At 39.0% G+C, this 16177-nt stretch overlaps 3 protein-coding genes across 3 annotated transcripts; 1 reads left to right on the top strand and 2 right to left on the bottom strand.

Annotated features, from left to right (window-relative positions):
* The first annotated feature begins 5526 nt into the window (after positions 1-5526).
* Positions 5527-7769, top strand: LOC107671068 (uncharacterized). The gene is made up of 2 exons (XM_016463913.1): positions 5527-5799; positions 6256-7769. Exons 1-2 carry the CDS (start codon positions 5559-5561, stop codon positions 7575-7577), a joined length of 1563 nt encoding a protein of 520 aa, XP_016319399.1. The 5' UTR covers positions 5527-5558; the 3' UTR covers positions 7578-7769.
* A 150-nt stretch (positions 7770-7919) lies between these two features.
* LOC107671071 (uncharacterized) lies at positions 7920-9910 on the bottom strand. Its single transcript, XM_016463916.1, has 2 exons — positions 9512-9910; positions 7920-9279 (listed from the first exon to the last, which is right to left on the bottom strand). The coding sequence occupies exons 1-2, from the start codon at positions 9845-9847 to the stop codon at positions 7951-7953; spliced, it is 1665 nt and encodes a 554-aa protein (XP_016319402.1). The 5' UTR covers positions 9848-9910; the 3' UTR covers positions 7920-7950.
* A 1875-nt stretch (positions 9911-11785) lies between these two features.
* LOC107671069 (extracellular calcium-sensing receptor-like) lies at positions 11786-15249 on the bottom strand. Its single transcript, XM_016463914.1, has 6 exons — positions 15029-15249; positions 14415-14706; positions 13424-14251; positions 13074-13301; positions 12770-12893; positions 11786-12699 (listed from the first exon to the last, which is right to left on the bottom strand). The coding sequence occupies exons 1-6, from the start codon at positions 15247-15249 to the stop codon at positions 11786-11788; spliced, it is 2607 nt and encodes an 868-aa protein (XP_016319400.1).
* Positions 15250-16177: the final 928 nt, after the last annotated feature.

Genomic DNA, 16177 nt, shown 5'->3' with positions numbered 1-16177 from the left:
TAGCTTCGTAAAATTACGGTTGAACCCCTGATGCCACATGGATTATTTTACCGATCTCCTTGCTACATCTCTGGATTTGGGAACATTTCAGTTGTATTGCTGTCTATGCAGGGTCAGACAGCTCTCAGATTCCATCAAAAATATCTTAATTTGTGTTCCGGAGATGAACGAAGGTCTTACGGGTTTTAAACGACATGAGGGTGAGTAATTAACGACAGAATTAAAATTTTTGGGTGAACTATCCTTTTAATTAGCTCTGGAATAATAAGTCCATAAAACATGTCCAGCGTGTTCAGTGTTTGGTCAATGACCCTCCTTGCATCTCAATGTTCATTCTATCCATCCTAAATAGTATTTGAGATTAGAATAAGTTTGTCCCAAAGCATAGTATGTTGAAAAGAGTATGCCAAAAGTCCCCGGATGGTCTACCATTTCAGGTCGATTTTTGAAGTGTGGATCTGTGCACACTCTAATGGCTAATATTGCCCACAATCCATTGCGCTTTGGTGAATGATTCTGTCCATAACCACAAACACGAATAAAACGTGTTAAAAAACTACAAACATGGCGGATGTGCGCGACCGGGGTTAGGTAGAAAGGTTTAGAAAAAGGGGTTCGAGTTACTAATATTCAACATTTAACCTGGTAAAAAATATTGATTTAATGTTATCTGTGTTATAGTTACTAATAATCAACATTTAACCTGGTAAAAAAGATTTATTTATTGTTATCTCTGTTTTATTTCATCTGCAACAGCAATGTAAACTTTTATAAACATCCGTTTGGTCGTTAACTTTTAAATGCATCGTTATGCATAAAATATGAGCAGGGTTCTCAGCATGAAAGGCCCGCGATGGTCTGAGGATGTTAACTGTGACAAGATGATTGACAGGCCAGTTTACAGTGACAGGGTGCGTGTATCTATGCGACAGAGCGTCCGTTAAAGTCGCAGTTGTGTGACGTGATAGTATGTCCCAAATCTTGCGTACTCTTCTACTACACACTCAAAAGTGTGTACTTTTTCTTCACCAAAAGAGTACATACTTTAAGGGCGAAGTATAAGTAGGCACATTGAGACGCAGCACCTGTTTGTTTGTCATGCTGCATGCTTTACACTGGTGTACTTCCTGATTCCTGTCATGTGATTGATCACATGACAGGCAGACCCACAAACATTTAAAGACATCCACACATTAAAATGATCAAGAGGATTAAAATGGCTAAAACAACATGTAAAATCATTAAAACTCAAATATATAGATATAAAACCATCTTAATATATATTGAGCAGTATAAAACGTGTCTTTGTGTGACAGTGCAGGGCTAATATGGTCATATTTCCTGGTTCTAGTAAGAACTCTAGCTGCTGCATTTTAGACCAGCTGGAGTTTGTTTATTAAGCGTGCAGAGCAACCACCCAATAAAGCATTACAATAATCAAACTTTGAGGTCATGAATGCATGAATTAACGTTTCTGCATTTGACATTGAGAGCATAAGTCGTAATTTATTTTTAAGATGTAAAAATGTGGTTTTACAAATGCTAGAAACATGGTTTTCAAAAGAAAGATTGCTATCAAATAGCACACCTAGGTTCCTAACTGATGACGAAGAATTAACAGAGCAGCCATCAAGTGTTAGACAGTGTTTTAGGTTATTACATGCAGAGGTTTTTGTTCCAATAATTAAAACCTCTGTTTTTTTTTTTCCGAATTTAGCTGTAGGAAATTACTAGTCATCTTTACTTTACGTAATAGGATCATCAGAGCACAAACACAAACCCTTCTTGCATGTAATTCTCACACTGTTAATAAATGCGACCTCAAGGTATGAACTGTTATCTCATGCCTGCTCTCTTCTTTTCCCATAGTCAAGAGCTTCAATAGACAATAGGTAAATCCACAATGGGGATGAATCATTGAGAGTACAGCAGGAGAACATACAGGGAAACGATAAAGACAAAGAGTCTGTATCTATGCAGTAATAAGGACACTAACAACAAACTAAACATTACTGAGACCAGACAGTGTATGAGTGATTGAGCATGGTTATTGTGTAGTCCTTGATTGTGCACTGAGATATCAGTCCAGTGAAATTGAGCATGGGGCTGGTGATGGTAAATGTAGCTGTTTTTTCATTACACTTCAAATTGCAAAAAATGAAATTGCATATTCAAAATACATCCAATGGAATAACGTCAATTTCACAAAAACTCCCATATATTGCAAAAAAGTTTTTACGCTCACGAGTTTTTTTTTGTTGTTGAAAAAGGAATATTTCACAAAACTGCAATGGAAACAGGGGAGGGGGGGGGGGCTTTTACAGGTCACCTAGCATACGTAAAAAGTCACATGATCATTCTTTAATGTACTATAACCTCCAAGAATCATCTCATACGTGGCCGCTCTCAAGTATAAGGGGCTTTCCTTGTCAATAATGCTTGGATAACCCCTTATTTACACTGCATACGTTTCCAACACAGCCACCGGAGTAGATCACGGCCACTCTAGTCAATGCCTGTGTTTATACCAGCAGCACCGCAACATGTTTTAGAAGCATCCCAGAAGCATCCCTCTTTGCCGTTACACACCTACGTCTCCTTCAATTAAAAATAATGGCTAGTGTGGTGGCTGCAATGTACGTAAACCGACATCCATCACCGTGACTAAAAATAATTTTAGTCGCATAACATCGGTTAATGGAAACACCGTCATTTCACGATAGATTTTTTATGGACATTTATAAAATATTGTTTTGCACAAATCTGTAATGGAAACCAGGCTAATGATGAGGAAGTAAAGACTATATCCGTGACACTACCACCCACCCCACTACAGGAGGCACATAACACCATACTGAAGTCTCTGGAGGGGGTGTTTTTCTGTTTTCTGTCATTAATCAGGACATGCTTGATTGCAGGTAGTTGCCCCAAAACTGTGTCAATCATTTTCTGCTTCATACCCCATCGTGCAGAGACATCCTAGAGGAAACATAATATGTTTAATATAGTTTTTGTTAATTGAACAAAAATATATAGTTCAGTCATGAAACTCTAGATGGCGCATTCTGACGGGGTGTTAACATAACTGATGATTATATTCAGAGAGTTAAACGACTTGGCACAAGCTGATTGGTTCATGCTGCATATGCAGCCAATGAGCTTACTGCCTTGCATTTATATGGCTGGCTAGCATTCATTTGAGATTCCTGCAGCGTGCTTTCAGAGTTCTCTGAAACCCTCCACCTTCCCCAGCTCCACCTGTATAGATCTGCTACGGGGTTATTTTATATGCTATTTGTGCAGCAGCAGCAGCATGTCTTAAATACTCACGGCACCGTATCGCCATATGCATTGGCAGTAGCAAGTTCCTGTACTTGCTTGCAGCAGCAGCAATAATCTACAACTACAGCAATAACCAACAGCAGCAACAATTCAGCAGCAGCGTAGCAGATCTGTTCCGCCAAGACAAAATACATTAACATTGTCATATCCATCACCATGCTAAAATGTTCGGAGAGTTGTCATGATTGAACTATATTTACTAAAAAAAAAAATCTGACATTACATTTCAGATACAAATTTGGGATTTTATTATAATTTAAAGTAGAAAGGTTTAGGTTTATATTGTCTAATAACAATAATAATAATTTACTGTAGCTGTGGACTTGCCAGCCTGTCTGTAGTAGATGTAGGCAGAAAAGGGGTCAAAGAGGTGATGTCATACGGTGTCTTCGACAATGTGGATATAGACTTCAGTTAACTGCAATAATCCTGAGTGATGTTAGAACCCTAAAATAGAAGAACTAAGCATTTGAGTATCAAGATGCAAGTCTCGGGGTCCTCACAGTATTTTGGCTTCATTCTGAGATTCCCAGCTTGCAAACTTGAGGTGAAATGCTTTTCCTCTTGTAACCCCCTTAATCCCAGGGTTTACTTCAGGGATTTGTGATCTAATTGAAAATATCAATTGTCTAAATTCGTTCAAGGAGCTTTGGGGTATTTTTCCTTTTAAACCAAATTCTCAAAATTTTAATGAACAACTGAAATATCATGAGAAAGTAAAATAAAATAATGCCACACACAAGAATTTAAGTTAGCCAGAAATTTATTTTGTGAGGCAATCAATTTAAATGCTCTTTGTTCTGGCACTTTAAAACCAAAGTGATGAACATGAATGACACTCAATCTCCAACAATTAATTGAGCTTGATAACAGATAAAAACAATGCAATTGTAACCCAAGGAAATTGATTTTGAAAATCCAAGTTTGCAAAAAAAAAAACTGTCTCAGTCCCATGTAGTGTGTGTAAAAAAATATCTCAGTCCCGTGTAATGTGTGGGAAAAAAAAAATCTCAGTCCTACCACTTCCCCGGGAATACCATTCAGTTAATCAAGTACGAAAGAAAGAAGAGCTGATGAGTTGACAAGAGTGCAACGAGATGACGAAGAGCAGAAGAGTTGACAGAGTGCGACGAGATGAAGAATTTGTTCTGGAGGAATCCACTCAGATGATTCAGGTCCAAATGTATCACCGAACAACAGTCCAAGGAAAAAAAAAACAGTCATAATGTCTCAGAAAAGTCACGGAAAGCAATAAGTCTTCGACTTCTCTTCCACAGTGTTTCAAATTCAACCTCCCAGACGCTATGTGTTTTGTCCGTGCTTCATGCACATTCACTCTGCTGTGCACTCTCTCCCCGCATGAACTACCCAACCTCTTAAAGGGGCAGTACCAGGTTTTAAAGAAGTGTGACTAAGAAGTAAAACAGGATAGAAATATCAAGGGTTACACTTTGTTCAAACAGATAGAGCTGTCTCCTTGAGGAAAATTAGGTGAAAAGAGGTAGACATCTGCATGTTTGTTAAAGACTCTGATCATAATACTGTGCATTTAATCCCAACATGCAATACACTTCTGAAAAGACACAAAGCAGAGATTAATATGTTTGAATCTCTAAAATGCTGTTTTACTAGGGCGATGACCAACCAAGGCAGAACTGGAGGGATGAGGGAGCCATTCAGAGGCTGAGGGATGACAATTCAAGGTGAAGTCAAGTCAAGTCATCTTTATTTACAGGTGCATCTCAATAAATTAGAATGTCGTGGAAAAGTTTATTTTTACTTCTAATTTATTGAGATGCACCTGTATATAGTGCTTTATACAATACAGATTGTGTCAAAGCAGTTTTAAAGTATTAAACAGGAAAACAGTGTGTCAATAATGCAAGAGGACAATAGTAAACACTCAATTTTTCATTTAAAGTAAGTTCGTCATTGATTCAGTGATGTCATCATCCAGCTCAGTTCAGTTCAAATAGTATCTTTGCAATCAAGTCGACAATATTGCCAGAAATTAAGTGAAGATGAAAGAGCGAGGAGTCAAGATGGAACCAATGGGTCCACAGGCTGAGGAGGAGTTCTGGGCTTGAAGGTCCAAGGTGGAGCTGGGGAATAGGGAATGGGGGCGTGACGTCACGGCTCTAGCGGCGCGGTGGCTGATGGGAAAAATCGCCATATTGTGAGGCCACTTGTTGTGACGCGTCGAGGAAGTTGTAGTCATGGGAAGAACCTGTTGTATTGTTGGATGTAATGTCCGTTCACACGATCGACTTGTTAAGAAATTAGACAACGGACTTTCTTTTTATTGTTTTCCGGCCTGGAAACATAATGAAGGGAGTCATGTGTCCGATGTAACCAAGCGGAGACGGATGGCCTGGATATCCGCCATAAGACGCACGGACATACACTTCGCAGACATCCCAAGATCATTAAAAGTGTGTTCCAAGCATTTTCATTCAGGTAAGTGTATAAACTTCACTTAGCAAATTATTGTGTTCTCATTTTGTTCTGTTCCCGAGAGGAGTAGTCATAGGTTTCTCTGCATTTTGTAACTTAGCACTATTTTGTCGACATTGCGGCAAAGTGAGCAAGCTAAGTTAGGCTAGTTCAAATAAAGTGCGCTGAATGAATGTGATCAAAACAAAACACTCAGATATTCCGAGGTGTAACCCAGCCAGAACTAGAGAGCTAATTTTGATCACTGACTGAAGCACGAGAAATTCTCTTAATAACACTTGTAAGTATGTTTGCCACCTGTGAGTATTGTTTGCCACATGAGTTCAGTTGGAACTGAAGCGTAAAGTATCTAGTATGTGTGTGTATATATGTGTATGTGTGTGTATATATATATATATATAAAGTATTCCCATTGTTGATTGCAATAATTTGTTTCAATATGGATACTTTTGTCTAAAGGTAAACCAGCATATGAGATGGACGAGTCTCATCCAGACTGGGCTCCAACCCTGCACCTGGGTCACTCTGAAGTCACAGCCACAGTGTCAGATCGGCATGCCCGCAGACAACATAGACATAATTTGAGAGAATCTGAGGGAGGAGGCCAAACTGAACAAAACAACATGAATGAAGATGAGAGAAATGGAGTCCAAGAAGATGCAGAAGAAGAGGGATATGGGGATCAAGCAGAGGCAGGAGCTGCGGAAGAGGAGGAATATAGAGAACAGACAGAAACAGACAAACCAGCTGCTAAGAGACTAAGAGCAGAATGCCAGTTCTGTGAGCAAAGCAGTGCAGAACTATCCCGTCTTTTGCAGGAAAATAGGGAGCTTAGGTCTGAGTTAAACAAGTTTAAGATGGATGAAGAGTTTTTCAAAGATAATACAGAGAAGGTACGATATTATACAGGACTTCCATGTTTTGCAATTTTGTTGTCAATGTTTACTACTGTTAAGCCCTTCCTGCCAGTTGCAAAGAAGCTTTCACAATTTCAAATTGTTTTACTAACACTCATTCGTCTAAGGCTTGATCTTCCAATCCAGCATCTTTCACACATTTTTAATGTGTCACGTAGAACTCTTTCTGCTACCTTTGCCGACACCATAGATGTGCTGTATGCACGCCTTACTCCCTTGTTGTACTGGCCTGAGAGACACTGTTTACAAGCCACAATGCCACATCAATTTTTGGAAGCTTTTGGAAAGCGTGTTGCGATTATTGTTGACTGTTTTGAAATACGTACAGAGAGGCCGTCAAATTTAATGGCGCGGGCACAATCCTTTTCCCACTACAAAGGTACACACACAATGAAATACTTGATAGGAATTACACCCCAAGGCCAAATTTCATTTATTTCAAAGGGATGGGGGGGACGAGCATCTGACAAGCACATAACCGAGAATTGTGGGCTTCTTAACAAACTGTTGCCTGGCGATTTAGTGTTGGCAGACCGAGGCTTTGATATTAAAGACAGTGTGGGAATGATGTGCGCGGAAGTTAAAATTCCTGCATTCACTAAACGCAGATGTCAACTCGATGCTAAGGATGTGGAAGAGACACGTGCTATAGCACACCTTAGGATACATGTAGAAAGGGTAATAGGTAGCTTGCGCAATAAATACACACTATTACATAACACAATACCAATTAGTTTGTTGCTTCCCTGTAAGGATGAAGAATTTACCCTTCTTGATAAGATAGTTAATGTTTGCTGTATTCTAGTTAACATGTGTCCAAGTGTTGTTGTAAGGCCAGATGAAACAGAAAAGTGTGCATGTTGAATAGTAGAAAGTTTTGGTTTCTATTTGGTGTGTGCTAGTGTGTATAAATGTGTGGTACCCTCCTGAGATTGAACATGTTTGTATTTGGTGTGTGTGTGTACCTTCCTTAGAATGTACATGGTATGCTATTTGTACATTAAATACTTCAGATGAAAATGGATGACAATTTGAGCATTAAAAACATTTTTTTTTAATAATAAAAAATCTCCTGCAAAGTGCAATGTTTAGTTTCTTGTGCTTCTTGTGTTGAACTACTTTGAAACACTGAATTTCAAGTAACAGTCTAATACTCTGAGTCAAGTAAAACACTTACAAAAAAAAAGTCTTAACTGTGTAGGCCTAAGTGCAAATCTTTCATAAACAACATAACAAACTACTGCTCTCTTTCACTTGGAACATGAGGCTGCATGTCCTTTGAGTAATATTTTGCCACAAGTTCTGGGAGGCACACTTTCTTGAAGAATTCTTGTGCTTTCTGTAGACGAGGTTCCCAGAACTCCTGGTCTGGAAAGACACGCACCACAGTGAAATTGTTTTCAGTCCAAACAACAAGATCACAGTGATTTGATTGGGTGACAACAATCTGTGTCTGGATCTGTGTGTAGAAGCGGTGGTCTCTTTTCAACTGAAGGTTGTTTGAGGACAACTGGAGACAAAAGTCTTTGTCCTTCATGTCCAGTGCCTGCTGGATGCTGCAGGACCGATACTTGAAAGGACATTTCACCTCCAGGCAGCCCTTCCCACAGCATTCACACATAGTCAGGCCATCCGGTGACGCTCCGATTTCAGGGAAGCTGCTGTTAATTATGAAGCCACACGGTTCAATTTTGAAGTTTGTGTGAGATGCAGCTCTGGATTCAGTGTAGGCCTTTCTAGCATCCCCCTCATGACTGATACCCCATCTGGTTTGGACAGTTGATACTGTGTGCTGTGTGTGTGGGTAACACACCTGCTTCAAAACTGTGTGGGATGGCCTCTCCAGAGAGGTGGCATATACAGCATGCATTTTTGACGCTGTAATTCTTCCGCTTCTGTAATCATACCACGCAGACGACAGATGTTGTTGCCTGGTGTACTCTTCTACAGCTGCTGCCTGCTCGTCAGTCACACTTACAGCATTCATGTGCTTCTCACAGACCAGCAAGACAGCCGACAGGTCACTGGCATCTATGCTTTCATCATACAGGGATTTTGCCAGGCATGGAGGTAAAGCAGAGGATGGTGCAGCAGCTGTGTGTTGTGTGTATTGTGCATAGTACTTCTCCATCCCTGACAAACCAACAGCCTTGCTATGGTGCAGTAACGTATCAAGTAGCGGTGATAAATCTTCAAGATTACCTGGAGGAGTTTTCAGTTTCTGTGCCCTACTCCTTATGGCTGGTGTTGTGGACTGTGTATTTATTCGCTGGTCTAATGTCTTCCTTTGCGTAACTGAGGTGGTGTAGTTAATCCTATATCCCACTTCTGGGTGAATCTTGCTCAAGTTACTGGGCAAAACCCAGTATGCTGGCATATCAGTGACAGTCTTTGTGCCACAAATTCGAACTGTTGCCTCCAACTTGAACAAGAGAGCACCTACATGAGTACAGGTCTCAGCTATCCCTGCCATGCAGGTACAATGGGCACACTCCACCTTCCCAGCGCTGCTCACAATGACCCAGGGCTTTAGAGGAGGCTCATTCAATCTCTGTGAGTGCATAACCTGTGTACATGCAGAACAACAGTAAATGAAAAGAGCAGTGGAGACAAGTATAATAATAATAACAATAGCATTTTATATGTATATATATATATATATATATATATATATATAATAACATGTGTGTATATATATATATATATATATATATATTCTGATTAAATATTGTGTAAAGATGTTTGTGTAATGTTTGATGTTTCACTAATCACAGGTAGGTAAGCAAGATGATACACACCTTTGTACGAACGACGGTGTTTTCACAACTCGGCGGTTTGTAGACTTCCAAGTCATGGACCCAGCCATTTGTGAACTGAACGTGGGCTTCCATAGATTTAAAATTACGAAACTGAGCCTCGGTATAAGCACTCACACCACAGACTAAGTATACAAAAATATCTGGAAATGTCAGAGGAGGTAAATCGTCGGGGTCTCGAGTACATCCTCTTGCAGGCACCTCATACGGATCCAGATTTCCGATCAATGCCATCTTTTCCAGGTACCGTTTTCTTGCGTCCGGTAGAAGTTTGTCTCTGTATAGTACATTTCGTTCATTTAATCGACTTTTCAACATTGTTTTTGACACATTTTCGTGTAGTAACTGGTTGTTTTAAGTCTCGCCCGATGTGGCCTCACAATATGGCGGCGCCTTATTGTTTACGTCCCAGAATGCACTGCGCAGTGACGTCGGTTGCCAAGCTCTATCCAGGTGCCAAGGCCAAGCTGTGGAACGGACAGCCTGAGGTGGAGCTGTTTAGTTTGCTGTATTCCTTTCTGGCAACACTATCACTATCTGTCATTTATTTATTTCCTATTGAAGTTACTTGTAAATCACTTGTGTGTTACTTACATTCCGGGTTGTAGTTACAAGTTTCAGCTCATTTTGTGTCAATTGTGAACAAACCCATTTCAAAATATCTGGGCCAGCAGCAAATGATACACAGGCGTTATGCACTGTGGATCGATGAATAAACTGTGTAAAACACGAGAGAACAGAAGTGCAAGGGGAAGTAAATCTCTCACGTCTTTCACTAGTGCCCGATGCGCCACCTATTGGCATGGCGGTGTAATGCCACAAAGATATACTGTTTTACCTCAATTACAAAAGTTCTCATTTTGTAAAAATAAAAAAACAGGTATACACAAATACACATATATTGGGAGGGCCACTGTTTTCAGTAAACTCATAAATTGCATTTTCTCAACCCATTACATAATATCAAATTAATTTAGATATCAAAATTAAAATAAAATGCAAATCAAAATGTCACCAATATGTCTGTAGATGGTTGACCACAGTAATGTAAAACTGCAACTGCATATTTCTCTGGTGAGCTCACATATGCTGGAACAAATGCAATCCACACAGAACAGAAGATCAACATGCTGAAAGTGATGAACCTGGCTTCATTAACTGTATGAAACAGGTGTAATTTTATCATTGTCAGTCTGTGACAGACTTTTCATTATAATAGCACAAACAATAAATGTAAGTAAAAATATTGGTAGTTGTAACAAACTGATCACAAATATTGCAAGTTTAGTTAGTTTTGAGCATGCAGTACGATGGTTAAATATCTACTGAATATTTTAACCCAGGTCCAGGGTTGGGAACCACTGCTCTATTGAAATGGTAATTTCTGTGACACAACAGTTGACAACTTCAATATTTTTCACCACTCCAAGTTCCTTAGAAAATGTATTTTATTTCTAGTTTTACCTGATTTAACTGCACCAAAAAAATAAAAATTCAAGCAATTTGCTTTTTACCTTTTCTCTGTACACTGAGGCATAGCTTCTCTTGTAAATGTTCTCGAAATACTGTTGGTATAATGGAGAGGTATCTCACATTATCTGTCTTAAATTGTGGGAAGCTAAATGAATAATGTGAGAAACTTTGATTATTCTCTATAATCAAAATGAAGCTGTTTTAGCAATCTTTTCTCGTCATTCATTTATTAAATCAAGTGTAAATTACATGTAATAATTCTAGAATATTTACATTTTAATAATGTACATTGTGGTTTTAATAAATAGTGGACTCACTTCAAACTATGAACATTTGTGTTACAATTTTACAAGGACAAATATGTAAAGGATGTAAAAAATATACTGCTTATTTGTTTACAGACATGAAAATATAATCAAGGTCAATTTATTTGTATATTGCTTTTCACAATACACACCCTTTCAAAGCAACTTTACAGAAAGTTGTACTGTAGGGCTTAATGGGCATAATGCTTTTAACATTGAGCAGTTTTAGGGCTGGGCGATATGTCAGTATATGTTGATAATATAAATGATCCAACATTTGCAATTTATCTCTACTGAAACATAAATCAGTGCCACTTTTAGTAAGCAGGACTGCATGAAATTACTGACATCAGAGAGCAGCAGAGAGAAGATTTGATGGTGTAGACACAGAATGTGTTGAGTTAATATAATAATATACCAAAACTAATAAAATAGTTTTAAGTAAGATTTCACAATTTTACATCATAGTAATGTAAAACTATTTATTTTGTGTTTGTCTTCCCATGATGTATTTTTTAGTGTTTCTCTCTGGATGTAAAAGGATGATGTAACACTTTGGGGCAAATATGGCCACCAGTAATCCAAAACTAGAAGCTAAAATGGCAAAAATCTCCACAGCCACTGCATATTTCCCTGGAGAGCTCACATATGCTGGAACAAATGCAATCCACACAGCACAGAAGATCAGCATGCTAAAAGTGATGAATTTTGCTTCATTAAAATTATCTGGAAGATTTCTCGCCAGGAAGGCTAACAGGAAGCTTACTGCTGCCAAAAGTCCAATGTATCCCAGCAGCATAGAAAAACCAGCCGCTGAGCCAATAGCACATTCATAGACAATTATAGAGCGAATATACAGGTTATTTTTATAGGGTGCTGGAGAGGCAGTTGATAGCCAGACTGCACATATCACAACCTGGAGGGCTGTTAGGACCAGAACTGTGCATCTTTGTTGAGCTGCTCCAAACCATTTCATTGCACCTTTTCCCTCTGGTCGAGATGACTTGAACACGGCTATCACCACCATAGTCTTGACCAGGATGCTGGAGATACACAGGACAAAGCTAATGCCAAACATTGCATGTCTTAACTGACACGTCCATAACTGTGGCCGGCCAATGAACAGCAGCACACACAGGAAACACAGTTTGAGTGACAAAAGCAGCAGGAAGCTGAGCTCTGAATTGTTGGCACGTACTATGGGAGTGTTATGGTGATGAATGAAGATGACCATAACAAGAACACAGGAGCAGGTGCCAAGCAGGGAAGCAGTGGTCAGAGAGATTCCCAGAGGTTCCTCATAGGATAGAAACTCCACTTCTTTGGGGACACACTGATCATTATTTGGACTGGACCAGAACTCATCTGGACACACCATGCACTCAATAGCATCTGGGAATCAGAAAAGAAAGGAAATTACTTTCAAATTATATTCAGTTTTTGCCAATAATAATCTGCTCACCTGTTGCATTAGAAATCTCTCCATCTCCACATGGCAGGCAGTCAAAACAGCAGACAGGAAGGCCCTTCCTTGTGGCTCGTCTGGTTCCTGGCGGACAGCTCTCACTGCACACAGAACATGGAGGCTAAAAGAGACATCATCTGTCATCAGTCATACGTTTGTCATCGATTTAACATAATGACTAGCTTTGCCTTCTTCCATTAATTTATTCTCATTTGTCTTATAATAGCTTTGATTAGTATTTAGACTTTAAGCAAAAACAAACAAACAAATAAGAGAGAGAGAGATTAATAGGCAATGTTACTTTTTTTGTTTCAAAGTTCCAGTATATAGCATCTTCATCCAGTGTCAGCACCATCCCTGTTTCAACCCCTTCATTTACTACACCGACCGTGTAGATCCTTATTGCTCCATCAGAGCTTGGCTGCCAGTTCAGCACATCATAGATGGCCAGAGCCTCTCCATTCTTATCAAATGTCTCAGGATCTCCAAAGCCTGTTGTGAAGTTCACTTTCTGTAGGTAGTGAACCAGCTGTACAGTTTGTAGACAGGACAGGTATTATGTGCTTATCTTAAATTAATATAGAGGACATATTTCCACCTTCAACTTTTTACATGCCTGGAGAGAATCTGCACTATATTAGTGGGTCTTACCTGCCAGGGTTTTAGATTGGTAATGTCGGCACATTTGTTACCAGTGAATGGTCCTCTCCCCACCTCACACTGCATCAGGTCATGAAGTGCATGTGCCAGGGCATAAACTGCCTTATAGACATTATAAGCTGCTCTCAACTCTGACACATCAGTGTATGGTGTGTTTGTGGTGCTCAGATCCTCTTGTCCTGTACACACCTTTTTCACTTGCTCTCCATCTGTCTCTTTATCCCTAGTTTCAAAACTGCACCCAAACATGTTCTCCCAGAAGATACTCAACATATTATTTCTTGGATCACTGTTGGTCCGAAGCTGTAACAGAAAGTCATGAAGACCCTCAATCTCCCCACGTCTGATAGCAATGCCTAGTGTGCCCCCAAGGAAAGGCAGGAAACGTGGAGTGTGAAACACAAGTGAAGTAGCCCAAGATTCACTCGCAATCCACTGTCTGCCTGTTATGTTCTGCAACACCACGCCTTCCATCAAAGGTATTACTAAGGATGCAGGGGAAAAAACAACAACCACTCTAGCTGTAGAGGCCTGAATCACTCCTGTTATATGCTGAATATATCTCGGGTTGTTATCATAGGGTAGAATTTCAGAAAAAGCAACACAATGTCCAGATAGCTGCATTTCCTGATGAAAGGACTGAGCAGCGTAGATACCATAGTCATCATCACTGTAGAGGAGACCAACCCATGTCCATCCAAAATGCTTCAAGATCTGAATCATGGCCCGCACCTGGAAGGCATCACTAGGGATTGTTCTGAAGAAAGAGGGGTACTTTTTCCTGTCACTCAAACAGGAGCAGGTGGCGTAGTGACTGACCTAATTAGGGCAGAGGAAGAGGGCATTAGACAGAGAAATAGCATGATGATGAAAAATAAATAAATAAATAATTTACCAGTGCCTTTGTAATGTTTTCATAGGCAAACAGATATAAGCAAAAATATGCATATAGTGTATTTTTACTTTTTGTATCCCATCTTACTATAGGTACTCGAAACAGCCCCAGAACACTGGAAATCGCAATGGATGGAGTTGAACTTGGATCCCCCACAATCCCAATCACCGGAGGAGGGCCAGTACAATTAAGGTTAGAGGATGACTTTTCTGTCTCACTAACTAGGGATATGGCAGCTCGGAATGCCATTCCTAGCATCACACAGTTGTCATAAAGATGGTAACCAAGAGTGATATTGGACAGCAGATTGGGATTCTTATTGATCTCATTTATTGCAAAAGCCATGGTCTGTGCATGCTGGAAGCTTTCCATATTAAATCTAAGGAATGAACAAAGTAAATAAATAAATATATTAAAAAGAGATTAATAACTACATGATGAACTGAAATATCATTGATACATAGCAAAATATCAGAGTTCACAAGAGGTACATTCTGGTGCACATTTAATTAAATACACAGTGGTTTCAATACAGATGTTTTGTCAAGATAGTATTGCTGCTGTCATCACATAATTTGAGCAAATGAACTGAGGCAAAAAGGGCAAGAAAATCATAACATTTATATTTATTAAATATTAATTATATCATTATTTAATCTTTCTCTGTTTTTTTTCATAGTCATGCTGTCAGTTTGACTCACATTTCACAATATGGTTCCTCTGGTTCTGTTCTGAAGCTCAGCTCTGGGAATACTGTGAAAAAGTGAACTTCAAACAGGCCTCCAAGTATAACATCTCCATCCTGATACACCCCATTCAGCCTGAAGCGTCTCTGGAGCTGACATGTGCCTGATCTGAGGACTGAAGCTGCAGAGATACCGTCAGTGAGCAAGTATAGAGAAATATACAGAATTAACCACATCATGCCCTCTTTCTGAGCCACTCACCCTCTTAGCTTGTATGGGGTGTTGCTTTAATAGTGCAGGCGTTGTCAAGTGGGAATACCTGGAAAGCAGGACGTCATCTTCCCATCCCCTTATGATTTTTTAAATATTTTTTTTATATAGATTAAGAAATATCAACGTTGCTTTAGTGTTTTCTTTGCTTCTAGGGTATTACTGGCATGTTTTTCAAAGACAGTATAGGAGGGGACGTTCTCGCAACCTTGCACAACGTTCCCTAAAAATTCTCTAAAGGTGACGAAAGTCCCGAACCTTTACAGAACATTAGCAGTAGCAACGTTACAAAGAGGACATTTGGAACGTTAACAGAACGTTCACATATGGTCCTCATTTAGTCATATAATAACGTTCCAGATATGACTTTAGGAGAACGTTCCATTTTGGTTATTTTTTGGTCACATGAGAACGTTACTAAGAGGACATTTGGGACGTTAACAGAATGTTCTCACATGGTCCTCTTTTAGTCATATAATAACGTTCCAAATATGACTTTAGGAGGATGTTCTTTAATAGAAAGTTCAGAAGAACAGCATTTATCTGAAATATATATATTTTGTTACATTATAAATGTCTTTATCATCAATTTTGATCAATTTGAAGCATCTTCTATATTTCTATAATTTCTTTCCAAAAAAAAAAAAAAATTATAAAAATTATACTGACTCCAAGCTTTTGAATGGTATAGTGATAAATGCTGATCTTTGGATATTTCTATTAATCAAAGGATCCTGAAATAATGTACTAAACTGTGTTAAATATTGATGATGATAATAATAATAATAATAATAATAATAAATGTTTCATGAGCAGCAAATCAGCATATTAGAATGATTTCTGAAGGTTCATGTGACACTGAAGACTGGAGTAATGATGCTGAGAATTCAGCTT

The sequence above is a fragment of the Sinocyclocheilus anshuiensis genome, unplaced genomic scaffold, assembly GCF_001515605.1.
Source record: "Sinocyclocheilus anshuiensis isolate Anshui unplaced genomic scaffold, SAMN03320099.WGS_v1.1 scaffold1382, whole genome shotgun sequence".
Lineage (NCBI taxonomy): Eukaryota > Metazoa > Chordata > Actinopteri > Cypriniformes > Cyprinidae > Sinocyclocheilus > Sinocyclocheilus anshuiensis.
This window is presented reverse-complemented; position numbering and strand designations above follow the sequence as displayed.